This window comes from Ptychodera flava, chromosome 7 (genome assembly GCF_041260155.1).
Source record: "Ptychodera flava strain L36383 chromosome 7, AS_Pfla_20210202, whole genome shotgun sequence".
Classification (NCBI taxonomy): domain Eukaryota; kingdom Metazoa; phylum Hemichordata; class Enteropneusta; family Ptychoderidae; genus Ptychodera; species Ptychodera flava.
The window spans coordinates 19673949-19690258 of NC_091934.1; the positions used below are offsets into that span (position 1 = coordinate 19673949).

Consider the following 16310-nt stretch of genomic DNA (forward strand, 5'->3'; position numbering starts at 1 on the left):
AGTAATTTAATGAAAATTTAATAACATTTAAATGTCATCTGATTGTCCAAGTCAGTAATAATCAAACAAGATTTAGAATCGTTTTGTCGCATTTCATTACTTTTATCTCGAAAATATATTGTATTTTGTATTGTCTTGTTGTTGCATGATTGTTCTAATGTATCGTAATGTTTCGCGTTTAAAAAAGCCCTTGAATGTTGCCATTTGGTTTCATGAACCGCAATGTATCTGTTGGTTTTGTGTGTGTTTTGCAGTCGAGAATGTTCTCTTTGTTGCACCGATGACCTTTATAGAATGAGGTCTAACGATATGATTTCTTGAGAAGAGCGTTCGAAAATTTGAAAGTATGATGCATTTGTTTATGTTTGATATGAATTCATTAAGCTCGTGTTGAGTTCCAATGAGAATCATACATCGTCTCTGAATCTCAGTAAGAGCGATATTTGTTCAGTGTGTTGCTGAATTATTCTCATTTTGTCTTGTGAAATGTAATGTCGGGAATTTCTAGTTAAAACTTGAGATCCATTACTGCACCCAAATACCTGACGGTAAAATTCACTGTTGACTTGAAAGTGTTGTTTTTCATGATCATTTTCAGCATAGCTATCATGTATTTTGTTGTTGTTGGTTGTTTGATTATGCAATATCATTTGAGATCTTTCCTGATTTAATGCTCTGTCAACTGATTCCATTGCTTCATTGTGCGTTGTATTAGTGAACATTGAAACAATGTCCAGTGTTACCAATGTCGCTGTGGCCGGAACTTTCATTGTCTCAATTTTTCGTTTAAAATCTGTCGTATCTTTGATGTATGTTGTTTATTTTTTCAAGATTTGTTTGAGAAAATAGTCAATGAATTCTGATCTGTGAAAGGTTCGACTGCATCATCCACTTATAATTGGGCGGCCCACGAACTTTCCTGGTGGGCGTCATTTTGTTCACTTTTATTTTTAGCATGAGGTACCAATTTGTAAGTGATGCTAGTATTTTACTGTTAACTGGAATAATCGCCATGGCTAATTAACACTTTATATAAAACAGCCAAACATAATATACACTGACAATATACACAATATCATACACAAAATGCAAACAACGAAGATCTGAACGGTGTGTTGAGTTGCTTTTCCTTCATTATATAACATTATATAAATACGATAAATGAAATATGGTGCTTTCCGTCTACATATTCCACATAACTGAACTGAAAATACAGATGTAACACAGATGTAGTAACCAATGATGTCTCCATCAAAACAAGATTTCTAGAGAAATTGAAACAAAAATGACATCAATAATACAAAAGGGCCATTCAACACACAGCTATTTATAACAAGATCGGAACTAATTTGGGATAATTGGATGGTGAAGTAATGTCGGTTTAATTTGCAAATTTATGCTCATCTGCTTTTATTTTTACTTGTTTTTAAGAGTAACTTGTTATATTTCAACACTCAACTATAGAGCACAAAACATGTTTTAAAAAATTTGCAAAATATGAAGTCAATTCATTGGTTTTTCTATATTCTGAGGGAATTAGACAGGAAAAGGTTCCAGTCTGCGTATCCTTAATAAACAAAAAATCAATTGCAAAACAAATTCAGATATTTATCCCAATAACGTGAGCATTATTCGTATTTACTACACAATATTTTGAATATTAAAAACTAGTCAAGATGTTTACGATTTAATTGAAAATATTCAATAAGAATATTTTGAATACACGTTTGGAGTTCATGATTCTATTCTACATGCAAATACCTATCATTTGATATATCACTTGATAGTTCAAAAGTAAGTTTAGAGTACTTAACAATGGATTTTTGTAATTGTATATCGTATTCATGCAAATTAGGTACCCGTGTGCATTATGCAAATTAAATAATTACAGCCCTATTTGTCAGCTGCATATCGTCATTTTTCATGAGGCAGAGATAATAGGCTTTCAAATAACGTTTGATGTGGTTGTGTGATGCGGTTCTATGTGTTAAAATTATTAAAATATCGTTATTCAAAAGGGGAAAGTATGTTGTTCTACATTAGAACGAAAACATTTTAGTAAAATCATTTTAATATCTCTTTGGATATCCATTTTGTATTCTCCATGCCACTACCATTCTTTGATATATCACTCGATAGTTTAAAGTATGTTTATAGTAGTTAATAAATTTCTAATTTTATATCGCATTTATGCACATTGGGCACCCATGTAAATTATGCTAATTAAGGGCCACGTCCGCACTTGATAGCTCGACATTGTCGATTTTCTTGAAGAAGAGATAGTAAGCTTTCAAACGACGTATGATGATGCTGTACGATTTGGCTTTTTGTATTACATTTTTTTAATATTGATATTGGAAAGGGAAAAAATATTTTTTTCAATATAAATATGACAATATTTCAGTAAAATGAATTTAAATATCTTTTTGGATGTCTGTTTAGTATTCTACATGCAAATACCTTTCATTTGATATATCACTCGATAGTTTAAAAGTATGTTTCGAGTAGTGAATAATAAATATCTAATATTATATCGCATTTATGCAAATTGGGTACCCGTCGGACTTATGCAAATTAGGGGCTACGGCCGTACTTGACAGCTGAATGTTGTTAATTTTCTTCAAGTGGAGACAGTAGGCTTTCAAATGATGTATAATGTGGCTATATGATGTGGCTGTATGTGTTCAAATTTTTAAAATATTGTTATTCAAAAGACGAAAATATTTTTGTTAATATAAATATAAATATAAAAATATTTCAGTACAACCATTTTAAATATCTTTTTTGATATCAATTTTGCATTTTATATGTAAATACCTTTCATTTGATATATCACTCGATAGTTTAAAAGTATGTTTAGAGTAGTTAACAATAAATAACCTAATTTTATATCACATTTATGCAAATTGGGTACCCCTGTGAATTATGCAAATTAGGGGGTTAGTGCCCTACTTGGCAGCTCCACATCGTCAATTTTCTTGAAGTAGAGATAATAAGCTTTCAAATGATGTATGATGTGGCCGTATGTAAGGTGGGTACATTAAGTGTGAAAAATAGGTTAGCCTGCCGCTCGCCTAAAACCATACAATGCTATAAAAAGAACAAACTTAATAAGTTACACAACACTGCAATAAAGTTAGAGAAATCTAAACTTGTAAAGTATAATTTTGAAATTTTGTGTAATTGTGATATGAATGAATCCAGATTTGTTGTTTTGTTGACTGTTATGCATCATGAATTGTGTAGGGGTAATGACATGATCAGATCAAAGTAAGTGAATTTGGTATCATTGACAGCAAAGGTTTGTCAAATATATGCCTGTGAGTCAAATTTTCCAGTCATTTTGTCTGAAAAGGCATCTTTCACTGTAGTTTTATGCTCCCTGGAGGTGAATGCCGCAAGATATAATTCGTTAGTAATTATGATCAGCCGTTCAGAAATCTGTGGAGAGAAAAAGGGATGTATATATAAAATAATAACTAATCATGTGAAGCTTATCAACTTCAAAAATGTTTTCAATAAAGATTACCAAAATGTAAGTATGGTGTAAACATAGCATGTTCATTATGCAAAAGTATGTTAAATACAACTTGGATCAAATCCACTTCACTAATTTATGTTTATTGCCTAATTACTAAAAGGCATTAAATGTGTAAATGAGCTAATTATAATATGAGACACTCATGAAATTGAAGCATGAATAAAAGTATAGCTGCTGAAGTTAAGAAGTCCTATCGGATTAAGTTTCAAATGTCAGATTCACTTTCGTCATATAGCCGAAGTACAGAATTTCATAAATCTAAGTATAACCAATGTACCCGAGAAGTTAAATGAAATGTCTTTTGATACACTTCCTTATTAAAAAGTTGCATTACATATGCAAATAATCTATGGATTAAAATGTCATAGATTACTGCAACCAACACTACATATGATTAACAAATGGCAAGGGACCCATTTAAATTTTTGCAATGAATATTGATACATAGCCTAATTACAGAAATTAATTAAACAAGTAAATGAGCTTGCCAATCAAGAATCTCAGTTTATTTGTTGAATGCTACAAATGAAAATGAAAGCCAAGGAAAAGGAGAATGAAGGGCTATACATTTACATTTGTGAACATGTAAAATCCGAATCGGGTCAAGTATAGAACTGCTGAAGTCATTGCCATGGTGTGTTGTCTTTATTGTCTGGCCCGACACCGTTACGCTAAAATTACCAGGAGAATACTCACTAGATGAGTATTATTGTAATATTGTATCAAACTGTTGCGCCAAAATCGGACCCATACAGGTGGTAGAATCTGCATGCCGAAGCTGAACTGAAAGGAGCAAAACGCGATAAAACCTCGCCTTCATTCCCGTAACTGCGGGAACAGCAACACGAGTGTGAGAGAACTATTGGTTCAAAGTGAGAATAATCATAAAGCCTATTGGCTACAATGTCTTCCAAAGCCATGCGTTATTAAAAAAGTCTGTTTTCGATGATGTTCACACGGTGATGTCATACAACTTTGGAATCGCATTTGAACATCAGGCTATTACATGCAAAATACGAAACAAATGAAAATTGTTACGAACAACTATCGACAATTTCACAATCTTGCACGAACAAGACATACATCTGAACACAGTGGCGATATACGACACCGTTCACGCCCTCGGCCCCAGGCCATGCATAGTGTCCAAAAATATCGATCCGCTACAGAGTTATGGTTTCTTTGTGAATGTTCATGACCCCGGGGCCGCTATCCGTGACAATGATGTTTGACAGATATCACATGAATGTATCACAGTAAAATTCATGATGCTGAAAAATCGCTGTGATCGGCAGATTTTAGATTATAATAACGGTCAGAGCAGGAAGTCTGTCCGGGTTCTCGGAATTCAGTCTGCTTTTCTCAGAAAAAGACTAGTCTCCATAGTGACAATGCAAATTTCGGTCTCAACATGGTGAGTATTCCAATCAGCGGTCTTCGAAGACAGAGACTATGAATTGAACTTTATCTCGTTACCCGAGCAATCACAAAAGTACCGTGTGTGTTGATTTTCCGCATTCGACACCATCGCTCGATCGTGTTTTTTACTGTCGTGTACACAGCTATGAAAGGAATTTGTTTTGGCGTACGCGGTTGTTGCTACATGTAGCTGGTTTGCCAATGTGGGTTTCACGTTAATTACACGCCCTGTACAGGACAAACTGCCAAAGTATATTGCTTCAATTTCACGATCACTTCACCAATGCGACCATCTAACATTTTATTCATTCGAATCACTGTTTTATAAGTCCGCTGAGATTTAGCGACTCAAATTCTGCGGGTCATATAAAACATGGCAGGAACAAAACATCGAATTACAAACAGATAAGGCCAAAAAAAGAAATGTTTCTGGTCAGGTCTTTCTTTAAAAAATGGTGCGGTGACGCGCATTTTATTTATTTTTATTTTTATTTTTTTTTGCCTCAAGGGAGGGAGGAGGGTCAGTTTTATAGTTTTATCAATATAGTCACATATATACTGTTCATGCAGTCACTGATCATTCCCCCCAAAGAATTTTGTCTTTCTCTTCAGCCATTTTGGTTTGGTGTCTGCCACGGCTGCCGGCCACAAACAGAAAAAAAGGGTGACGCGCTGTTGTTCAAGTGACGCGCGCGCTGACCAGAAACATTTCTTTTTTTTTTTTTGGCCTAACAGTCGAACATCGAGAGTGAGCTGGTGAACGCGAAGCGAGCACACAGCTGATGCAGTGTTGTCCTTATATCTAAAAGTAACCGGGTAATTTAAGAAAGTAGACGGGTGGACTACTAGTACGAGGGAGTGAAGCAACCGAGCGGCGAGTGAACGTAGCGAACGAGGGGGAGAGCGCGAAAGGGGGCTGCCCCCCTCTCGCAAGGCGAAAAATTAAATTTTTGAGTGGAAATGGTGTTCTCTGGTGGCATCTGAAGTGACATTGACATTAGAGGAGGAATCAGGCTGTTTAATGCTTGATAGAACTTCGTCATCTAATGTTTGAGAGAAATGTACAAATAATAAATCAGAACACTGGACTCATTCAAAAAATGCTAAAATTATAATCAGAAAGAATATATGATAAGTACAATCTACGTTAAGTAAATACTAATAAGTACTCACCATCTGGCCTACCTGTATAACTGTCTATGTTGTTTTCTATGATATTCAGAACACTGGACTCATAATTCAAAAAATGCTAAAATTATAATCAGAAAGAATATATGATAAGTACAATCTACGTTAAGTAAATACTAATAAGTACTCACCATCTGGCCTACCTGTATAACTGTCTATGTTGTTTTCTATGATATTCAACTCAATCAGAAAAGAGTTAATTAACTTAGGGACCACGTCAAAAGATGGACGTCGGATAAAAGCTTAATTTTTAAGTTTTGTCCCACTCCTTGAACCCTAATTGATGAAGATATATCAGATGTTCCCATTATTTCTTTACAGTGATAAATCGAATCATACTTAAAACACAATCAGGATGGAAAATTGAAAATAACGACAGTATTCTAATGAAAAACACATTTACTTTTGTTAAAAAAAACTTATCGGTAAGATAATTCACTGTAATGTAAAAACTTGCACCAATATATTAAAAATTTATATTTCAGACAACTAGAAGAAAAAGAAGTTTTCCAGTTGCAATAACGGCAATGTAGGGAGCAAAAATATGTAATTACATTATCATTTTTTAAGAATTCTCAATCAAATCAAACTAGAATATCGTTTTTGTCGGATGAACAACTTTTTAAAGAATTTAGATTTTTATCCGACATCGACCTTTTGATGTGGTCCTTTAGTAACATACTCTATCGATGAACCTTATTGTCTAAAAATGATACCCAATAAAATGAAATATCCTGACATACCCTTAATTTAACAGTGCGTATACATGCAGACGCGTATAGCATATCTGTAGACGAGGCTGTCAGAGAGAAACGTGAGCGTAAAACAGTCGGAAACACGGCAACACACATGCCTGTGACCGTGGATTCTAGTACGTAAAAATAATCAATGAAAATAAAATACCCATTCAAATAAACGGTTTGTTCTAAAAAAATCAGTTCTAGCTCATTTTTTTAAATCTAGAAAATGCGTCGGTTTTGCTCTTAGAATAACTATATCTGTTGAGAAGATTATCATACTCGTATAGTGACGTTGGCCTGTAGCCAGCGCGGGGACGGAAAACTAGCTTGTCAGTCTCGTCAACTTCGAATCGGCAATCAACATCGCATCTTTCCGGCGCTTTTCTCTCACAAATTCAGCGAAATTGACGGTTGTCACACATAAACTAAATGTATTGTTGGAATCAAGTATAGCTTTTGAACAGGCTTTCTTATAGGCGAGTGGCGAATCCACAAAAAGGGCCTTATTTTAGAACCAACAGCCCCAAAAACTTTATCAGATCTAGTTTCCATCCTAAAGATTCTGTGTACCTAATTTCATGACATTTGATGAAGGAGTTTGAGAGATATGACCCATAACACACACACACACACACACACACACACATATACATATTACAGACACACATACAGACTAACAAACGCCACCCTATGACAGAGGCCCACTTAGGTGGGCTAAGCCCACCGCGTGGGCCAAAACGAACTACTGACAAAAGTTATTTTTTCGCCACTACCCACTAAACTTTTAATATTTCCAGGGGTGTAAAATTCAGGTTTGAAGTACTATATCAACTGAAAGTCCTCCGTGTTCGATTTTATCTTGAAAACGTTTAAGCAATTTACCCATAGCAACCTACAATAGAAAATATCTACCAGTGAAAAATAAGCGACTGGAACTATGAAAACTTGTACACATTCTTTACCTCAAATGCGTATTGACGGCTTTTCTGGGTTTGTGAAGTTAGCTCCCAGTCCCCGCAGTTCCCGGTTCCAGTAAATGCGAGTAAGGAGTTGGCTCCCATTTCCTAGTTCCCAGGTTGAGTAAATGCGAATAAGGAGCTGGCCCCCAGTTCCTAGTTCCCAGTTTGAGTAAATGTGAATAAGGAGCTGGCTCCCAGTTTCCAGTTAGAGCAAAAGCGAATAAGCAGCTGGCTCCAAGTTCCCAGTTCCAGCAAATGTGAATGAGGTAATCCACCCTCTCCCGGGCCTAAGAAAAAGATTTGGTTTGAAATTGGACTGGAATTTGGAAATGAATTACCGACATAATAACATAACAGTATCGCCAGACCTTCTCATAAACTTTCACGCCGTCGAATTTGTACATAAAACCACAGTCTCTCTGGATAGAGGGACTGTAATAAAACGTTGACACTCTCGCTTACCACCTCGAACTGTTTTCGCTGAGTATATATTCTTGTCAAGCTTTGCCATTATTAGAATATCCCCTTGGTCTTTGGTAAATTCTAGCCATATTCTAGCCAAATTCTAGCCATATTCATGCTATGATGAAAGACGACGTCGAGTTTGCGACCACAACATTTCTCAAACGTCGCCCGGAAAGCAGCTCTGTCAAGATCAACATTTGGCGCAATCCATCGACACCGTTTACCAGTTGGTGGTCGTTTAAAAGGGCTGGCTAGTTGACTTGCTTCAGAAATATCGACACTTCCATCATCATCGTCATCTTCAGACGTGACCTCCAGACTGGCACTGGTGGTGTCAATGTCGACACACTACACAGTTGTGATTTGGCAATGTCGGCGATCTCAGATTATGGGCAGTAAACAGATGGGATTCCATCGTGTCTGCCTCCATCAAGGTCAAGATCAACTGGAATATCAGACATACGGCGAAAAGCAAGCTCTTTCAGCCGCAGACAAAAAACACAACACGTCTTCGGAAGGTGGCAGACTTAGCCCTGGGAGTCACTTGGGCGGTGAACTTTAGTCAGGCTACGGTCACATTTACAAATTTTGAAAAATTCGTTCTCAGCAACTGAAATAGATACTATTGGAACACTCAACATGTGATCATAACTTATTTTATTTCTATCAGAAATTTTTGTCAAAAATGTTCTTAAATTCGTTCTTTCAGCGTCGTTTTCATTACTATGCGCTGGTAAGAACTCTGCCGTGCCGCGGTTGATAATGACCCGGTGTATGTGTGTGACAGAGAAAGCGGAATATGACTGTTTCTATTCCCTTTTGTATTAATGATATCCCATTAATGGATAAACACGACGAAAAACATTTTCAAATTTCCGAAAAGGTTAGATTTCATGATATTTTTAAAGAAAAATTATAAAAGGGTACTAAATTTCTCTTTAATTCATAAATTTCTGAGAAAATAACAGCATGAGGCATTTGCAATTCACTTCCTTCTATTTGTACCACAAGAAAAATGATTTACATCATCTTCTGGTTGCAAAATGTAGTAAATTTGTGCCATGGAAATAATCGAGGTTTTACTTTTTTTCTGTGACGCTTTGTATTTTCTCTTATGCATTCTGCAATATGGAGAACATCCTGCGGCCTGTGATGAAGAAGTACGTTGTTAATATAATTTGTTTTTTTAATGTCTCAGAAGAGAACCACAATATATTTCTTTATTTATGTATTATTTTATTTATTAGTTTATTATTTCATGTATTCATTCATTCACAATGACAACCGGCTGACGAAGCCAAATAACTTGATGCGTATAAAAATTACAAATGATGAACTGCACTAGATAACTATTAAAAAATACAATAGATTTATGCCCAGCAGATATCAAAAGTATACACAACATAACATATATTCCGTAAAATATGGTTCGTAATCAAACGGTAACGGAGAGTTGACGTTTCGGATTGAAACAAAAAACTAACACTTAAACAAGTTTAATATCAAAACGATAAAAACCATCATGTGATATAGCCCTGGATGAAAATGATTATCTTGACGGGTTGACAGGGTGATTTTAAATTATGCATAAATTTGACAGTCGACAGGAGAAATCGAAGGGGATTGTGCATAAAAGTTAAACCAATGGACATATTTAAGCAGAAAATCTAAAATTTGTGATAAAAAGGATTTAACAGTAACCTCAATTGTACAAAAGCCTTTCCTTGAAACAAAAAATTAAGAGATTGCATTAGAACCAATCCAATTTTGCCACATGCAATTTATGATGTAGACAGCTAGCAACTGAACAATACACCTGAATATATTCATCACAAAAATATTATGTGTTTCATTTGGCAATCACGTTTGTAAAAAGTAGATCACGTTCGAGTAATGAAACCACTTGTCGACTCAATTAATGATCAATAATATTATTGAATTATGCGACTGAACAAAATTATTCAAAAAATAGTGGTATTAACTTAATATGCGCCTCGAAAATGAAAAACTTATACTTTTGCTCAAATTTTCCTGAATGAAACTTTCACCCATTCCCTTACCAAATCAACAATAAAAATCTCGGGGTCATCGTGCAAAGTTTGGAACCAGCGAAACAACTTACCCAACATTTTACGGTATTTGTAATTCAGAATGACCGCGATCCCTGTCTTAACTCTATGGGGAAAATTAAAGTTTGGATTTCGTTAAATAAGACGGTGAAGGTTGTTCTTTCTCCAGGGCTTTAGAATGAGCCCCAAAAAGTGGTAGATCAGAAAAGAATTGTTACAATTTGAGAGTCCGAATGTCTGTCGCTTTCTCAGCCTTACCTTGAGGAAGAGGAATAGAGTTCTTGAGAAATCAAAAAAATTCTGAGGTCAGAACGATTTTTGTCAACGTCGAAGGTTAAAGGAGATTCCCTTTTCGCCTATTGACTATGCAAAATACAGTATGTGCCACTTTGGCTGAAATCAAGAATATTCACGTTCAATTATTATTATTATTATTATTATTATTATTATTATTATTATTATTATTATTATTATTACAAGTTTAGGGGCTAAGTATTATATAGAAATCTAAAAACAGTTAATTGAAGCTGTGGGACTTCTGAAAAAAGGTGTTGTTACTCCTGAATGTTGCCATGGAAACACCTCACATTAAAATGAGTGTTATTTTTGGTGTGCTAACCAGAAAAAACATTATTATCAATTTTTTACATCAATTAATAGTTCTTTAATAGGATATTAGGGAAAAAGTAACATTTTCAATCCCAAAATAGTTACTATGGCAACTCGAAACATTAAAATAAGTCTGGCATTTGTGTTCTCTGACCCGAACTTCCCCACTAGATAATTTTCATATCAATCAAAGTAACTTTTCATGGGATATTAGAAAAACTGAAATTTTCAACACCTAAGTGGTTACCATGGAAACATGGGGCAGTGAAATCGATATCATATTTGGTCTTTTCGACCCAAAATACCCTTATGGTGAAATTTTCACGGAAATTGAACCTATTATTATTCATGTTATTATTTCTATATAATACTTTATTAATATATTATTATTATTATTATTATTATCAAAGGATAAACTCACACAATCTCTTTATACATGACCGATACATCTAAGAGACGGCCTATGAAAATGTCCCTGAAAACACGAACAGAAAGAAACGTTTACATCAAAATCGTAAAAATACCATGAACCATCCCTCGAAACTACATGTACGAAATATGCAAGCAAATGCCATAAACAGATAATGGTTGTCAACTTGCGTAGGTAATATCCACCCTATTTGCAGTCACAGCAATGCACAATATCCCCATCTATCAACATGTTCCTTATAATTCTTTGCGGATGTCAAAATTATTTGTAGCATTGAGATGACATACTCGGCTCTTTGTGGATCCTCGGAAGGGCGACTGTCTTGGCTGTCATCATTTGCAACACAGTAAATAAAACTTTTATCGATACTCTGCTCCTTTGATAACCGCCTTTTCATGTTATCCACTTTGGCCTTCGTCATTTTGTCAAGGTGAGTGATGATAACAAACACGGGAATTTCTCGTCCTGTAAGACAAGGATAATTATTTGAAGTTTTATTCCTAGAAAAGGCGTAATGCTGTGATGTCACATTGATTGATTACAGTTGTTTAAAATTGCTAAACGTTAAGAAGTTTCGTAAGGGTCTTTGTTTAAAAGTGTGCTCAGATCATTAACTTCTGTACACAGATTTTAAAACATTTTGTTGAAATAAGTTCCTTTAATATCCGTGCGTATAAATGCATATCTTCGTACCACACCATTCATTGACATTAGTTTAATATTTTTGAATTGCTTAATTGAATTTAAATTGCTGCTCAAAAAGAGACATATTCAATGTATAGGGTTATCTTCAAGGGTAATCTTTCATTAATGTGTATTTTCATTCATCAAACCCAAGATTATTTCATAAATTACGCATTTATTTCCGTTGTTGTTGCACATATAAAATCGGCTGCAAATAATAATCAATTTGATCATGGAAGATGTTTGATCGAGGCCATGTTTATTTGCTGAACAGCAAATGTCACATGAGCGATTCCTCAGATTTCTAGCATAATATTTTGGCAAAATTATCTACACGAATTGCGACGACACAGAACATAGTATTATACACCTGAGTCTGTAACCTATGGAGTTTTTCCGTACAGTCGGTTTCGGTACTATAACTTTACAATTACTTTAGGTGCTATATGCTGCTTTTTGATACTGGGAAAACAAGAGAAGACTTTACACTTTTTACAAAACATATACATCGAAACATTCAGTACTTCACGAAGTGACTACTAGTTATTCGGAAATCTGTGAATGTAATTAAAAATACGCTGTTGACCTACAATTTCTATCACGTGCAGTGCGCTGCACGGGTTGAAATTTTGTTCTGCGCGCTGAACGCGTTCCTTGTCTGCAAGCGATCGCTCAGTGCAATGCGAGAAAGCTATCCTAAAAACACCTTAATTTCGATTTTTTTCTGGTAAAATTGGATTTAAAAGGTATATATCGTGGGCTTCAGCACTGTCCTTGACGATACGCGTCTCGGACAATACCTCCGCTGCACGATGTACTCGGACATAAATCCCGGTATTTTATGAATAACGATGTGTTACCTGAACTCTTTGCGTGTTTCAATGCAACTGAAGTTATCTTTTCAATATTCGCTATTCCGTTCTGAACGACGACCACAGCATGAATTTTATTCCGAGGTTGGCTCATCCTGTGCATAATGCTAACCAATATGTTGCTTGTTTCCTCCTTCCCTTGAAATATGCCATCAAAAATATTTTCAAGGTGTCTTGGATCTGCATCTGCTAAAGTGAGGCCAGGTACATCCACAAGCGTAAATGACGATTTCTTGACATTGATTGTGTGTCGGGTGCATGTTATTGTGCCAGCTGCTCCTGATGAGTATGTTTGTGCAATGGGTGCGCCCGAATGCTGTCCAATAGACTGTGATCGAAAGACGCAATTTTTTAAAAATAGTTGCGGTTTTACGCTGATGCTTAGGAATGTGAAGTTTCAGAAACGTCTACATGTTGTTTATGTAGGTCATTTCCCCCACACTCATCATGACCTGAGTTCAATTAGTCTAGAACATTCTCAAGGTCACTGCCCTTGATGACCTAACAACCTTGAATTCAATTAGTCCATGTTTGGAATGTTCTGGAAAGTTGATTAGTTGTGTAAGGGAGATAATTTTAGAACAGTAATTAGCATGTCATAAAAGTTCTAGATTGTTCTTATATGCCTTTATAAAAGGGACGTGCTCAGCTTCCAGTCAGACTTTTGGGATCGTGTCTCTTGTGTGTTACTAAACTCCAGCAGTAGTCATTCTCAAGACTTTTCAAGACCTTCACTGTCAACGCTGGATTTATATTGTGGTCTTTGTGCAGCTTCAAGCCTGCAAGCCAAAGGACTGTTCATTCATCCAACTGACTGTTACAACTCTGAGACTGGAGCTTTGCCGTCCCAGCTGAGATAAGTAGTCTGTACACTTTTAAAGCTTGTACTCTGTCCCTAACTTAGCAATTAGTTTTGTTTTCGTAATAAATTTTGTTAAACGGAAACTGCTGAGTTCACCCTTTTGTTCGTTTTCTCTGCACGTAACAAATTGGGGGCTTGTACGGGATACGAATATTTTGAGCCGTTTGACAACATTTTGACAGCCTTTTCAAAACTACTGTATACTTTGAACTCAGCGAAATTTAATCATGGCGGAATTTAAACCAGAGGAAATGGATGACCTTGATCAGGACACATTTGATTCCCTCAGAAAAGACGACCTCATTGCACTGGCCAATTTCCTTAAAGTAGAAGTCAAAGATCTATGCGCAAGAGGGAAATACAGTACCGTATTGCCAAACATCTAGTTGATTTAGGCCAATTTGAGGAATCCACCCTGAAAGATTATGAGCCCGAGTCTACCTCTGAACTCAGAAAATTAGAATTAGAATTGCAGACAAATTTGGAGATCAAGAAACTAGAATTACAAATGGAAAAAGAGAGACAGGCATTAGAAAAAGAAAAAATACAAATGCAATTAGAAATGGAAGAAAGACAGAGAGAGAAAGACAGGCAGGAAAGATTAGAAATGAAACGTTTAGAGCTTGGACAGTCAGGAAAATTCTTCCCTTCAGACAAGTTTGACATCACTAAGCATTTCAGGTTAGTTCCCCCTTTCCAAGAAAAGGATGTTGATAAATATTTCCTTCATTTTGAGAAAATTGCTCAGAGTCTGAACTGGCCTAAGGAGTCCTGGTCTATGCTTTTGCAGAGTGCTTTGGTGGGTAAAGCCAGAGAAATTTACATTCAATTGTCAGTAGAGCAGGCTTCAAATTATGATTCTGTGAAGGAATTAATTCTCAAGGGTTATGAGTTGGTGCCTGAAGCGTACCGTCAGAAATTTAGGGATTGTGAGAAGGCGAAAGACCAAACTTATGTTGAATTTGCTCGAACAAAAGAACAACTGTTTGATCGCTGGTGTTCTTCTGAAAAGGTCAGTCAGAATTATGACAAATTACGACAACTTGTTTTGATTGAGGAATTTAAAAGGTGCATCCGGAGTGACATCAAGACGTTTATCAATGAACAAAAGGCAGATACATTAGAGGTTGCTGCACGTTTGGCCGATGATTATTCATTGACCCACAAATCTTCATTTCTCAGCAAACCATCCCAGTCCTTTTCATACAGAAACAATGCAGGTAAATTTAACTCCTCCTTTTCATCCAAGAATTTCTCAAAGGACAGTAGAAAATCAAATGACAACAGTTCACAAAATTCAAGTAACACTCCCACATCATCAGATCCCAAGTCTCAATCTCCTTCTGACAAACAGTTCGGTACACTTTCTTGTAATTATTGTAAGAAAGACGGCCATTTAATGTCAGATTGTTTCAAATTGAAAAGAAAACGTGAAGGTCAAAGTGGTCAAAGTGGATCTAAGCCCACCGGCTTTATTTCTTCATCAACTCAATTAGAGTCTAATAATGTGTGCAACACATTTTCTGAGGTTAAACCCCTCTCATCCCCAATTAATGAGGTCAAGGTCAATTCTTCTCAAGATAGCATTATGGGTATTTTCGAACCATTTATTCATGATGGTTTTATATCACTTTCTAGTGATTTTTCTTCCGCTACCCCTGTCAAAATTCTAAGAGATACCGGGGCGTCCCAGTCTCTTTTGTTGGCAGATACCCTGCCGTTTTCTGAAAAGTCATTTTCAGGTTCTAAAGTTCTTATTAAGGGGGTAGATTGCAATGACTACATTCCTGTTCCTCTCCATAATGTCTACTTGTCTTCGGACTTTGTTTCTGGACCTGTGACTTTAGGTATTAGGCCTTTTTTGCCTTTTGAAGGGATTCACCTTCTTCTTGGAAACGACCTTGCTGGGGACAAGGTCATTACTAATCCACTTGTGACTGATAATCCTACTTTAGATCAGGATCCAGAGCCAATTGAACAAGAGATACCCGATTTATTTCCTTCATGTGCCATTACTCGAGCCATGTCAAAGAAAACTTCCGAGAATCAAATACTCTCAAAAATAATGTCACAGATGTTGACTTAAATGACACCTTTCTCAGTCAGGTGTTTGACACGGATCATTCCGTTATCCCTCGTGGATTTGAAACTTCCAGTAAAACTTCTGCTGACCAAAGTCAGACATTTTCTAGATCAAATCTCATTGCAGAACAACACAAAGACCCAGATATTTTGTCTTTGTTTGACAGGGTAGATGATGAAGGTAAAACTTCAGATAGCTCTGTTTCCTATTAACAAAGTCTGGTATTCTCATGCGTAAATGGAGACCTCCAGATGTTTTGGTTGATGACGATTGGGCTATAAAACATCAAATAGTGGTTCCAAAGCCCTACCGTGCTGAAATATTGCGCCTGGCCCATGAAACCCCCTGGGCTGGTCACTTAGGAGTCAGGAAAACTTATCATAAAATTC

The 16310-nt window shown here is 36.0% G+C and overlaps 1 protein-coding gene across 1 annotated transcript in view; it reads left to right on the plus strand.

The window, feature by feature from the left end:
* LOC139136967 (uncharacterized) overlaps window positions 1-16055 on the plus strand; it is a 412563-nt gene extending 396508 nt beyond the window's left edge. The window contains exon 2 of the mRNA XM_070704842.1: window positions 13378-16055. Within this exon, the coding sequence (XP_070560943.1) occupies window positions 14182-15924 (1743 nt within the window). The 5' untranslated portion in view covers window positions 13378-14181 and the 3' untranslated portion in view covers window positions 15925-16055. The remainder of the gene's footprint in view (window positions 1-13377) is intronic.
* Window positions 16056-16310: the final 255 nt, after the last annotated feature.